Raw genomic sequence first — 14521 nt, forward strand, 5'->3', positions numbered from 1 at the left:
CAACGGGCACTTGTAAAATGATGCCTAAGAACGATCGCTGGCATCTTTACTTATCCATATTGTCCAAGATGCTAGTTTGTTGCTTCACCCAACCATGGAAGCCTCACATTTAGACTTTAGACCCAACCTCTCTGTCAGACCTTTCAGTAAATACCTACAGGTCCAACCAATAAACCATAGCTCTTACTTCCACCAAAGCCTTATACCCCTGAAAACCCCATCAAGTTCTTGTCTTTCACAGAGCCCAATCTCACCATCATTTTGTTACCTCCGCTCAAATGCTCATACTCCAACACCTCAAGCCCAGAATCTTAAACCCCATTTCTAAAACACCTCAAAAACCTCTCCTTTGATTCGTTGAAAGCTACCCTTTTTAAAGTAACCCCCTTTGATGTCATCGAGTGGTCTATGATCTTATCCATTGCAATTGCAGCCACAAAATGGACTGTCAAATTTGCGCCCAATTGTTTTTAAGGCTTGGGGCAACTATGGAAATCTATGGCTTATGCTCAGAATGCACTCCAGAAACCCAACCAAAGGCAAATTTCACTTACCCAAAAATTGTGGCTTCTCTTGTATCAACCAACCCGCTTGCAAACGGCTCACCTAAACAAAGATCCTCCAACATCCACAAGTTACCAATACGAACAGATTTCCCACCGAGCAGCAACGGCGGCACGGGTCCGAAATCAAGCCCATTGTTTCAAAGTTCTTGTTTTTCTTAAGTTTGTGGGTTTGCTTTGGTAATTGATTGAATTGATAATTGGGTTTCCTTCAATTTTCAGTTGGGTGGGTGAAGGAGGAGGCCGGAGGTGATGGATTTATTTTTGCTTTTGCTTTTTGGATATGGAGGAATAAGATGAAGAAGAAGAGGTGATGGGGGTGGTCTGCACAGGAAAGAAGAAGAAGAAGAAGAAGAAGAAGAAGAAGAAGAAGAAGAAGCAAGGTGTGGGTGGGTGACGCAAGAGGAGGAGGAAGAAGAATAAATGGATAGTGGGGCTGTTGGATATTTTGCTGGAAGAAGAAGACGATGGAGAGTTGGGTTTGAGTTTTTTTTATGGGATTAATGTCATTTTACTCCCTAGACTATTACACATGTATCAGTTTGCTCCTCAGACTTCTAATTTAGAAAATTAAGGACCCTGACTTTTTTCAATTTTGTCAATTAAGATTATTTCGTTAATTTATACATTTTTTATCTAAAATGTCGAGATGATGAACTAGAATTTAGCGAGAAATAAAAGAGGAAAAATGATGCATAAAGAAAAAATGATAAGATCTAAATAGAATGGACCATTTTGCTCTCAAAAATTTGGATAAAAAATATGTAAATTGACGGAAGAACCTCAATTGGCAAAATTGAAAAAGTCAGAGTCCTTAATTTTCCAAATTAGAAGTGTAGGGAGCAAACTGATACAAGTGTAATAGTCTGGGGAGAAAAATGGTATTAATCCCTTTTTTTATTTTGGTGAGTTATTAACATTTTGAAGTATTTTTGTAATTTTTTATCATTTTGTAGTCCATATGTTAAAATTTTGGCATCCACGTCGTTAAAAAATATAGTCAGCAAACGGGTACATAGAAACTTAACTGACGGATGTTTATATTTCAATTTAGATATTAATTTGTGTGCATATTTGAAATATTTTTTTCTTTATGGATCCATTTGAAATGGCTTATATAGTTAAACAATAATGCTAATTGTCCCACATTTTTTTTTCCACATTTGTATCTCACCTGATGTGTTATTACTTTACTTTACTGGAAGGGTATTTCTTTTATCTTTTTAAGTTTTATTTTTTAATTTTTAGTGTCCAATGTATAAATGTCATGTAAGATGGTATGAAATTATGGTATAAAAATGTGGTAAGTGTAGAATTACTGATAGTTAAATGTCTATATTGAAATAATGTCTAAGTTTATGACCTGGCAGTTAATGCTGATGTGGCGCACTGGATGTGCGCCACATGTCACATCTTTGCTTTTATTTTCAAATTTTTTTATTTTTCTATTTTTATAAACTTTAAAAATTAATTAAAAATAGCTCAGAACTCAAAAAAATACACGAAAATTCCTACAGACTCGTCTTGACGAGCACTAATTTACTATCAGGTTAAATTACCAATTTGCCTTCTAAAAATTTCCAAAAAAATTAGAAAGTTTAAAATTATTTCTAAAAAATTAAAATAAATTTCCCTCTATTAAATAAATTCTAGAAAAAAATTTAGAATTTTCGTAAACTCTTGGACAAATTCTCAAAAATATTTTGGAAATTACCAAAATCCTGTTTTAGAGAATTATTTCGAGACTTTACAGAAATTCTAGAATTTATTTTATAGGGAAATTTATTTTCCTCTAAGATCGAGAGTTCTTTTGGGTAGCAAGTGTTCACGAGAAAGGTATTGTTAGTTTTTATAAAACTAATGGTGCAGACCTCATATTTGTTGGAGTTCGGGAGATTATCCTATGAATTTTCAAAGAGTTTAGAGTATTTTAATTTTTTAGAAATAAATTTGGACTTTCCAAATTTTCTGGAAATTTTTAGAGGGAAAATTGGCATTTTGACCCCATATTAAATTAGTACTAGTCAAGACAAGTCAATAGGAATTTTTCGTGTATTTTTCTAAGTTCGGAGCTATTTTTAATTAATTTTCAAAGTTTATAAAAATAGGAAAATAAAAAAAATCAGAAAATACAAGAAAAGATGTGACATGTGGCGCATATCCAGCGCGCCACGTCAGCATTAACGGCCAAGTCATCATTTTTAACGGAATTGTTGACGGAACAAGGTAAAGTGGGATACGGATATAAGTTACAGGTGGTAATTTGGGACAAAAAAACTTTCAGGTGGTAAAGTAGAAATGAATTACAGTTTTGGGTGGTAAATTGATAATTAAGCCTTTTTTTTTATAATTGTTTTATTATTATATTTTTTTATGCTCGAAAGGCTTACGCTATACGCATCAAGGTTTACGCCTCGCCTTGCAAGACTGTAAACGCCTTGCGTGACGCTTTTGCGTCTAAAAACACTGGTCTTTATTGACGGAATTTGTAACATATATGCTATTTTGTAACTTTTTATTAATTAGTGTACTAATCTGAAATATTTTTTTGTTCATAAACCGATCTGGAATACTCCATATAGTTGGTGAGTATTTATAATTGAGCTAGATGCTTCAATATTCAACTTATGCAGGAGATTTAACATGTTCTTTTTCTCTATGTATATATGTGTTATGTGATTTTGGTGGTCCAATTATAGGATCAAGATCAGTTCTTGGGCTCAACATTCAAGTTTCAAAACTGACAATATATCTGATAATCGTCCACATCCCTATATGACATGTTCACTAACCAGTTAGCAAGTTAATACGAAGCTAACCATGCTTTTGGGCCCACCACATCACTAACCATTAATTATTTAGGCCATTAATTATTTAGGTCATACTTCAAAGATCATCATTGCAAAAAATCAACTAAATCGAAAATCATATAGTCATCTAATTGAGATCAAATAAATAGACGATCAGTATTTTCGATAAAAGCATAGAAATAGTTGTTATTATAATCAAATGACTAAATGACTTCCGATTTTGAAGGTTTTTACATGAATGATCTTTGAAGCATGGCCTAAAAAATAAACGGTTTGGATTTTGAAATTACATTGTGCAATGGGCTCAACATGGTGGTTAGTTTTGTATTAACTTACTAACTAGTTAGTTTTAGAGCATTCTTATATATATATATATATATATATATAGACGGTGGCATGGAGAGGTACAGTACTGAAAATAACACCGAGCCAACAGGAGATTGATAGACCACATGCATGTTAGCTAGTTTGTTGATTGATTTTAGAATCATTTTCCCTCTGGTATAAGATTTAAAATCCGTCTCCCAACACTAATTCATTTAATGTTGAAAGTGCGCCATGTCATTGAATTGCTAAAAGGTGAACACAAGCATTACAACATGCTTACAAATTCGGATTCTAAGCCATTCTTGTTTTTGCTTGTTTTAAATTCAATGGATTATAAATTCGAGGATTATGAATCCATAAATGTGACCCTACACACCCATAGAAAGTGTTAATGATTCCATTTTCCCTTTTTACTCACACATCTTTGAACTTATGATATTTCAAAGCTAAGATTAGAAGTTATATATCCACTGAATTTATCGGTTTAGGGATGTCCACTAATATTAAACCGGATCCAAGAGCTGTTTCGTGTGATTGATCTGTAGGGGTATGCTTTTTCCTGCATTTTCAAAGTGATCTCATTCTCATAGAACTTGAGAGCAGAGCGCAATTGGTTTTTCATTTGATGAATTAAGTTGTACGTCTCTTTTTCTTCAAATGTTTTAAACAACTCAAGCATACTCACCTTTAAGGTTTCCTTTTTTCTTTTAAATTTGCAAATTTCTATTCATGTTGGTCGAATTTATGTTAGAGACTGTATACAGAAGTCCCCAAAATATAAACTTTTTTTTTGGGGAGAAAAATATAAAATTACATTCTTTATACATAAGCAAGCCTAAGATCCAAACTTTGGACAAAAACTCGAATACGATCATTGACTTTGGATTAAACTCACCGTTTTTTGGTTACCAAATAAGGCCATATTTTACCTTGACACATGGTATTTCTATTTTAGAAAATTAGGATTAAATACCAAATCTTAATAATTTTTTGGTATAGCATGAAGACTATATAATATTTCAATTAAACTACTAAATTTAAATGTAATTTTTTAGATTAGGTCAAAAATCTGTTGGATCCTTTGATTTGAGCCTTTTCCATTTAACATTTTTGTCATTTGGCCTACATATGATGAGTGTTAGTTAAAATTTATAAGGTTTTGACAAAATTGCCCTTGAGGTTTTTATATTATCTTGAAAAATTGCTAATGTAGTTTCAACTTCACATTTAGTTGTGACTGTACGACACTCACAACTTCAAATTTAGTTGTGACTGAACGACAGTCACATCTAAGTTGTGAGACAGTCACAGTTAAGTTGTGACTTAATTGAATTTTTTGTTAGATAAATTATACTACAATATAGTATAAATAGAGGTCAAAACAATACTTTTACTCAAAATAATACATAGTATAGTGGTGTGAGTTGTCTCTTTTAATTTACCAAGATAGTCACAATTAAGTTGTGACTGGATTGATAATTTTTTTTTTAATACAATATAGTATAAATTAATGTAATATTTGTGATGTAATATTTTTTTTATTTTTTTTTTATTGTAGTGGCACGTAATGTAATATTTGTAAATTCTAATACCTTTTACTTTATTATTTTATTTAACTTTTCAACTAGTACCTAATCTAAAATACTATTTAATTTTGGTACATAAACTAAAAAGTTATTGAAATTTAGTAGTTAAAATCAATGAACCTTTTCTATTTTTGTTGTATTTTTTTATGAAAGCTGCTATTTGCACACTTTTTTTTTTTTCTTTTTGCACACCTCCATCACTTAACTAATGAAAAGACCCTGAAGCCCCATTGTAAAAATACCCTAAAGCCCTCCCCAACCCAACCACACCACCCTCCTCTCCTCTCTCCTCTCCGCGACACCTTTTGTGAGGCACCCAGAATTATTCTATGTGAGCTAGAAAGGGCAGAGGGATTATGTGTTCTTGGTGGAGGGTTTTGATGAGAAGGGTAAGCTTTCGGAAAAGTGATGCAGCACGGCGCAAATCTGGCCATTAGGGCCCCGGTGTTCGATTTTTGCGCACCATACATTTTCGAAAAGTGAACGATGAGGCAAATCCAAGTCTTTGCTAAAGGCAGTGAGTGAAGGTGGATTTTGGTCAAATAAGACCGTTTGCTATGCCAAAATCGCGTTTAAAGTTTTTCTGCAGTTTTTTGGCATTTTAATTGTCTTTTATTATTTCCAGTATTTATTTTGGTTGTTAAATATACTATTTATAGCTTTTAGGAAGTTATCTAAGGTTATATGGTATTTAGACATTTTGGTGAGATGCAATGGAGGTTTTTTAATCTGATTAATGAAAAATTGAAGTTTCTTTCGAAACCAATCTATCAACTTGGAATCCATTTGGATCAACAAGGTTATAGGCCCCTTGTTCTTGGTATTCTCAATTTAGAGAATCAACAAGTCTAAGGTTGTGTGTGTGTTGTGATTCATCACCTGCACTGCGTCAAGAAGAAAGAGACTTTGGTGATAAAAGATAAGTTGATGGAGTTGGTCAGAGAAAGCAAGATATTAAGAAGAGAGAGGAGGAAAGAGAGCAATAACAACACTGAGATTGGTGACTGTAATAATGATTTTGAGTCTGATGACAATGATGATGATTATGATGATGGTTTTGAGAATTTGTTTGAGTCTGTATATTTGTATTTGGATGATGACTGTGATATGAAGAGGGAGCCATTGGACTACAGGAAGAATGGGAGTTTTGGACTGTAGATGCCCACTCTGTTTTTAGCGGCAGGGACGGGCAACATATGGAACCTTGGCAGCAGAGAATTTCAATATTGTTCATATCTTCCCAGAAAATGATCAAACTGAGGATTGTTTTTCGCAGTGATATAATTATGAATGAATGGAAAGAGAAGTGTCATAATGTATATATATATATATACATATATTTTTTCTTACATATGGCCATTCAGGTCATGATCAAGTTGCATGCCCAGCCGCGCCGGGTAGCTGGTTCCGCGGGTACTTGCCGAACGGGTCCTGGATTTTCGGTGGGGACGTCCCTGTCGAACGACACTCACATTTTCCGCGGACCAGTGCCGAACGGGTGCTGCGCGCGGTGGTGCGAGGTGGCTGGGTTGATAAGCCAGAGAGAAAGGGAGGGAGGAGAAAGAAGGAGAGAGAGAGGTGGGGTTGGGGGTGGAGCTCGGGTGCTGCGCATGGTGGTGCGGGGTAGGGCTTAATTGGGTGTTGCGCATGGTGTGGGTGGGTGGGTGGGTGCGAGTAGAAGGGGAGAGGAGAGGAGGGTCGGGTAAGGCTGGGTTGAAAGGATTTGACATTAAATCTTAAGATAACAAAATGATTCATAAGAGCTCATAATAACAAGAAAACAAAAGGCTTCATTTTCAAGCTTGATGGAGTAGAAGCCATTACTAACCAATGACCAAAATAGAAATTGGATTACATAATGTGAATAATGAAACCAGCAACTAAGTTCAACACATTTGGAACTTTGATCTTCAAGTGAGCCTTTTGGTCAATGCATCCCCAATAAAATCACCTCAACCAATAACAACCAATGGCTGCCAGAGAGAGAAGGGGAGGGAGGAGAGAAAGAGAGGTGGGGTTGGTACATATTTTGATTTATGTTTATATACCTAACTGCAAATAGGTTTGTTCTACTTATATATTATATACCTTTTTACCTAAACTAGATGCATATTATTATTTTATTCTTTGTGTCTTCTTTTCAACCTCAATTTCTAAGTTAGGTATTTTCTTATTCTTATTTGTGTTTTATATTTTTCTTTACCTAAGCCAGAGGAAACATCTTTTTTCTTTTTTCTGAACTATGATAGAAGTATAAGACATTTTGGCACATATTATGATTTATGTTTATATGTAGGTGTCATCAAACTTAGATAAGTTATATAAATATAAGATGTTTAACATGTTAATGATATTTAGGTTTTTATATGTTGACCTTCATATTTGTTAACTATTTTTTTTTTTAATTAGAAGCAGGTGTCATCGAAATTTTGGAAATGAAGACATTGAAATTCAAAATTATGAGTAATAAATGCTTAAAATTATGGATTTCTAATTTATTTCCATTATTTATAGTAAGAGACAAAATGGACGTATAAAAATAAAAAATGGGTTAAAATTCAAAGACAAAAATCATTGGGTTAAATCAAATATTGTATTGCCAAAATGGGGTTATTTCCAAAGCTCTCAAATACTTAATCAAGTAATACAACCGTAAGAAAGACAAATGCTAGCGTAATTGATTTAAGGCCATACTCGTTACACAAGTAGGTATGTTATTCCTCTATATATCTATATTTCAGAAAGGAAACGGAGTAGCAACCGCTTTGAGACGAAGTTTTCTGTGTGTGGCAATGCCAACGGATTCAGTCATGTCTAAATCCTCTGCTCTTGCTCCATCAGGCAATGCCCAATTGAACTTGTGCACTGCATTTGCCACAGCAAGCTCATTAACAGCCATGGCAAACTGAATTGCCGGGCAGCGCCTCCTGCCAGCCCCAAATGGAATCAATTCGAAGTCGTTCCCTTTATAATCAATATCACTATTCAAGAACCTCTCTGGCTCGAACTCCTCGGGTTTGTTGTGTGACTTGGGATCTCTTCCAATTGCCCATGCATTCACTAGAACTTGTGTGTTGGCTTTGATGTCGTAGCCATTTACTGTCACATCTTTGGTCGATTTGTGGGGTAATAGTAATGTAAATGGAGGATGTAAGCGAAGAGTCTCCTTCATCACTGCCTTCAAGTAGGGCATTCCAACCAAATCATCCTCTGTTATTATGTCTGCTCTCTTTCCAACTATCCCTCTTACCTCATTCTGCAATTTGTTCATGACTCTCGGATTCTTTAAAAGCTCAGCCATTGCCCAGTCTAGGACAGTATGCGTGGTATCAGTCCCACCAGAAAACACATCCTACAAGAATAGAGAGAGAGAGAGAGAGAGAGAGAGAGAGAGAGAGAGAGAGAGAGAGAGAGAGAGAGAGAGAGAGAGAGAGAGATACTTAGATAGATAGATAAAGAAAAGTAGAGAGAGAGAGAGAGAGAGAGTTACTTACCAAGATAATAGCCTTGACGCTAACTCTATCAATAGGAATACCAAGCAAGTTTTCTTTCTGAATATCAAGTAAAACGTCCACAAAATCCTTTTCATCATCCTCCTTCTCAATACTACTATCCATATGTTCTTGAACTACTTCATCAAAAAAGTCATCTAACCTCTTAGCCAACTTGTCTACTCTAGCGTCCAAACCATTGACATAGGTGAACCAAGAGAGCCATGGGATATAGTCCCCAATAATGAGCGATCCCATTAACTCCATAAACTCCTCAAAAAGCTCCTTAAACTCCCTCCCGCCTTCACCTTCGCCGCTGTACTTCCTCCCCAGAGCCGCTCTACAGACGACATCATTAGTAAGCGTCATAAATATTTCGGTTAAATTCACAACTGATGATGATGAGGAGGACTGCGTTATCTTGTTGATCATAGATTTCGTTTCCTCTTCTCTCACAGCACGAAAAGATCGAACCCTTTTGTTGTTTACAAGATTCAACACACATATACTTTTCACCTGCCTCCAATACTCACCATATGGCGCCGTTGCTACGTCTTTGCAATTGTAGAGGACCTTCACAAAGAGGGTGTTCCTGGGTCTGTCGGAGAATATGAGGTCATGGGTTTTCATGATCTCGCGAGCACCCTGAGCCGATGAGACAACAACAACTGGCACGCTTCCGAAATGGAGGAGCATGAGAGGGCCATAGCGTTGAGATAAGGCTTGAAGTGAGTGATGAAGGTACAAGCCTAATTGGTGAAGGTGTCCAATGATGGGGAGCTTTGGTGGAGAAGGTGGTGGGTTTAATGCTGGAGTAGTAGTAGTAGTGGAGGACCATTTGTATACAAGGATGAGGAAAATGGGCAGAAGAAGTAGTGTCAAGTAAACGGGTTGCAACAAAGAGAAGGATGCTTCAATATTCAGCTCTTGCAGCATTTTCATTCCTTCTTCTCTGTGTTTATGTGTATAATCAATGTGTATGTGTTGTATATTTGATTTATGATGTCCATGTATATATAAGATCTAGATCAGAGCAACTGGGCTTTGCAACTTCCTGATCAACATTTTTCAACATTGACAAGTCCGCAGCTGATAATAGGAAAATCAACTATACTATTTAAATGGGCCCTAAGTTGAATGTGATTTTTCGTTTACTTTTCTTCAAGGGCTAATTTTAGCAATAATCCCTTAATTTCGTCCGTCAACTCTATATTTAAATTATAGGGTCCTTAGTTCAATCTGAGTATTTGACTCGTTTTGATTTATGTAATCTTGTGCCTTTAGTTAGTTATATGCCTTTATGGTCCCTTTAGTCTTTGTGGTCCCAAACTCCCAATTGATGTAGGCACTCTACGTGTGACATTGGGTGTTGTTTTCACCAATTTTGAATGGACTCTTACTTTGTTCATTTGTTGGGTACTCTTAAAATATATGGCACACCAAAGGAGAAGAAAAATTGATGAAACGACAAAATTGCAACCAAGCAAGTGGAGCAGTGGAGCAGTGGAGCACGCACACTTGAGACTTTTGAGAAATTTGTTGTTTTCATGCAAAGGCATTTTCAGCTTCTTTTTTTTTTTTTGGGTCAATAAGGCATTTTTAGCTTGAAGACCCTTCTTTTTCTCTGCAATTCATGTGTGTCTCTCTCTCTCTCTAGAAGGACCTTATTACCCCTGGAGGGAACCAAGTCTTTACCTTCTATCATGATAGGTGCTACAGATTCAGAATAGCATCCTTTTTTGCTACTAAACAGCGTCTTCTACTACAACAACAAAACCTAAACTCAAACCCAAAGATCTATTTTTGCTACTAAATAGTGTCCAAAATTTAGGTTTAGGTCTCAGCAACACCAATGATGCTGAGACCTAAAATGGATTTCAGTATTGTTCACTCATTTAAGTTATGTATAAATTTGATTAAGTACCCGTTAATTTAAAGTTTATATACTTTTTTTATTATGAATATTATATTATTGTTAATATTTTAATTAGCTCTTCAAAATGATACTAATATTAATATATTAATATAAAATTAAAAAATCATAAAAAAGTTATGCTCAACGCAATTTCTTTCATTTCACTACGAATGATAACAAACACATAATTTAACAATAAAAAAACACATAAACGAACCCACATTAGCCGCTCAACCAAATACTAGAATGAAGACATAAATTAAACAACAGAAATGACTTCCCACGGGTTGAGGGCGACTCATGGTTCACGTAAACATTCTTATAATTAAACTATGTTAAGATATTCGCTTTTGCTTCACAATCGGCACATGGTTAAATGCCCTGCAAGTGCATGGAACTGGGCTTGGGTCTTTTGATATTGGGAGGCGCAAGTCCCGCTTCACACCATAGTGGCACAATGGACCATTTCCTTCACAATCGCACATACAGTACTGCATTATTGGGTCATTTAGAAACCAGGCCGTACAAATCTCGCAATTTGGATTATAATCATTTGGCCCGTTGCACTTACACCTCAAGTCACCTATCGGGTCATCGCCGGGTTGCATGGATCTCTCATCAAAGAGTCGCCAAGAGTTCTCATCGACGGTTTGCCTGGAGGAGGAAGTCATTTCTAACGATAGTGATGAGGGTTTGTTGTCCTACCAATTAAACTTAGGTATTTATAAGGAAAAAGAGCATGGTTTGCCCATTGGATACCCTTATGGATTCACAGATACTCGAATCCCGCGTATGAATCAATATATATGTGCATGTGAATCACAGATACTCGAATCCCGGATGTCATTATTTGAGTGACACGTCAAGTCAAGTCATAAGATTTGCTTGATTGTGTTATTGACAGTGTATGGTTGTGTCATGTCAAGTTATTACTTAAATCTAATACCTTTATTTCATTTCACCTATTGCAACCAACAAAAAACCAAAAACCACATAATTCAACGCGAATTTGAAACATAAAGCAACACACGGAAAACTGAAAAATATTTGAAACATATGTCCTTTATAAATCCCACTTTCCTATCGAGGGCATTTGTGTCCAAGTCCTTAAGAAATTCATCCATAATGGATCCGGGTTCAAAAAATATTTAAAAAATACATATGGGCTCTTCTTGACTTGTAATATTTTTCTATCGCCTCAACTTAAACTTTGAGTCCTCAAAATATATTCAACTTAATTTAAATGTTTCCAAATAAATTCCAATAAATCTTTAATGGCTTAAATTAATTCATAAAAAATCCTTATAACCTCAAATAAGTTTTCATGAATCTCCAAACATTTATTTTTGTCTCCAAATAAATTTAGAAAATTTTCTCAGGGTCCCACAACTCAACTTTTCTTTGTGCTTCTTAAGTCCACAACAAATAAAATTTCGAATTCCTAGTGAAACTTGGGTCGGGTCGTTACATAATCTCTACAATAGAAATTTGCTAAACCTAGCATGCTAATAACCTTAAATTAAGCAATTAAATCTCCAAAATAAAACTAGGCATGCTTAATTAATAAATAAATCCTACTTAATTAACTAAGCATGCAAACATAAAATTAAAACCTAAAAATAAATAAGAAAGATAAGAACACTTACTCGGTTGTGGACCTCCTTAGCTAGACTCCAACCTTTGGATTTCTCCTCCTAGGACTTCCTCTCCAAAAGAAAAATTTTGAACTATGAGAATTTTTTTTTTTTCTTTTGGTATGTCTCTTCTTGAGAGACTTCCAAATAAACCAAAGAATAAGTATCTCAAAGTTCACTTGGTGGTGTAAGTGAAAATGAGGAACAAGGTTCCTTATTTAAGGCACTAGAGAGCAGAAGAAAGAAGTTGTAAGTTTTCAATATGGGATAAAATGCACAAAAAGTGCAAAACAAGGGAGAAAACTCGAACCGGGTCAGAATTCCCGTTCGGATAACTTTCTATAGCCTCAAAACAACAATTTGTCTTCCATAAAAATTAAGGAAAATTTGACTCTAATGATAAACACAAAAAATTAATTCCAAGTTGATAAACACAAAAAATTGTGCACAAAGTACTGAAGCTCAACTCTAAGCAACTAATGGTACAAGTTAGTTATACAAAAGACAAACGAAACTCAATTTCCTTTAAAAAACCTTAAGTTTCTAAGTTTACAAGAGTTTTTTACAAATACGTGTCAACAAAAGATAGGATGAAATATCCAGATTGCTACACATGGACTAACCTTAAACATCACGTAATTTGGTTAGCACTTATATGACCACAATATATTATTAAGTTGATTAATTATTTAACTTTAGGCCTCAACAAAATAATTAATTAAACATGACTAAATAAATAAATAAATGATCATGCTTAATTATAAATAAGTTAAGGAAATAGACAAATTTAAGTTGGATGGGTGACCTTAAATTTCGACATAACCTCCCCTTAGAAAAGGATTATTTTTTATTTGGAAGATAATTGCCCAATTTTTGGGCAATTAAAATCCCCAATCAAAAATAAAAGAAAAATTTTAAAACTAGTGGGAAGTCACTCCAAAGGAGCTTTTCTTCCCTTGGATTGTCTCTATAAAATTAGAGTGACTCCCAAAATCTAGACAAAGAAAGGGGGAGGGAATTCTAGGGAGAGACTCTAGATTGCAAGTAAATGTGTGAATGAAAGTTATGAAGTGAAAGGGTATTTATATTTATAGATGGGTGAGGGTGGAATGAATGGTTAGGATTGATTTGGGATGAGTGGCTAGGATTTTAGGACAAATTCTAGAACCAAAAAAATTAGAATTTTGAATTAAATTCATCCAAAAAAAAATAAAGCATTTAGATTATTCTATTAGCTTGGTTGTTTGGAGGATAATTAGGCTACAAAAAGAGTGAAAATGGCTTCAAAACAATGTAAAATGGGCTTCATAAACATTGAACTAGGCGTCCCAAAGAGAAAGAGGGACGATGGTTGGACCGGAGTGAAAAACGGTTAAGGCGGGGCCCAAATTCGCGCGTACGGGTTGTTGGGTTAGTGGTGAACGACTTTTAGTTCACGTGCCTTGCTTAGCAATGCGTGTCGTCTAATCATAGTGTGTCACGTGGTGACGATTCAACTTTATCTATTTTTTCCAAATTCCTAAAATCTGTCAAAAATAGCTTGGGACTCAGAAAAATTTCCTGAGAAATCCTACTAACTCGTCTCACTAACTACCATTTAAATAAGCAGTCAAAACATATTTTGACTTCCATAATTTTTTTGAAAATTTCAAACTACTCAAAATAATTTTGGAAAATCGAAATAATTCACGAAAAAATTCAATAATACAAGAAAAATTTTAAAAATTACCAAAAATAGTATTAAGTACCAAATAAATTTGGAAAAATTCTCAGGGTGTCACGTTTTAACCCTAAAAAAAGTAACCTCATCCTGATATAACCTAAATTACTTGAAGAGATGAGGGTACTTCTTCCTCATGTTAGACTTCAGTTCCCAAGTTACTACTTCAATTTCATGATGTTGCCATTTAACTTTAACTAGCAGGACATTTCCATTTTTGAGTTGTTTTGTCTCGTAAGTCAAGAATCAAGATACAAACTGGTCTTGGGCAAAGGTTAAATGTCAATGTGGACTGGGCTTGGGGAAGGTTAAATGCCATGGGTGTTACTATGTTAGTTTCTAGGATTTGTTATATTGGCTATTCTCCTTGTCAAAACAATTGTATTAATTTGTATTTAATCACTCACAAGCTCTAGGCTAGATTAAGGACAAGTTCAGCTGCATTGAAGAAGTCAAGAATGAACAAAGACACAAG

General features: G+C 34.9%; 1 protein-coding gene across 1 annotated transcript; it reads right to left on the minus strand.

Annotated features, from left to right (window-relative positions):
* Positions 1-7944: 7944 nt before the first annotated feature.
* Positions 7945-9778, minus strand: LOC147292595 (cytochrome P450 736A117-like). The gene is made up of 2 exons (XM_086231619.1): positions 8781-9778; positions 7945-8638 (listed from the first exon to the last, which is right to left on the minus strand). Exons 1-2 carry the CDS (start codon positions 9717-9719, stop codon positions 8024-8026), a joined length of 1554 nt encoding a protein of 517 aa, XP_086087745.1. The 5' UTR covers positions 9720-9778; the 3' UTR covers positions 7945-8023.
* Between the last annotated feature and the right edge of the window lie 4743 nt (positions 9779-14521).

This window comes from Dryas octopetala, chromosome 2 (genome assembly GCF_963921425.1).
Source record: "Dryas octopetala chromosome 2, drDryOcto1.1, whole genome shotgun sequence".
NCBI classification, from domain to species: domain Eukaryota; kingdom Viridiplantae; phylum Streptophyta; class Magnoliopsida; order Rosales; family Rosaceae; genus Dryas; species Dryas octopetala.

What these genes read in the sequence shown, in the direction of transcription:
- LOC147292595 (XM_086231619.1), bottom strand. Translation starts at nt 9,719, where the DNA reads ATGAAAATGCTGCAAGAGCTGAATATTGAAGCATCCTTCTCTTTGTTG. An exon ending in GCGTCAAGGCTATTATCTTG is followed by an intron (nt 8,639 to 8,780) that starts GTAAGTAACTCT and finishes CTATTCTTGTAG; the next exon opens with GATGTGTTTTCTGGTGGGAC.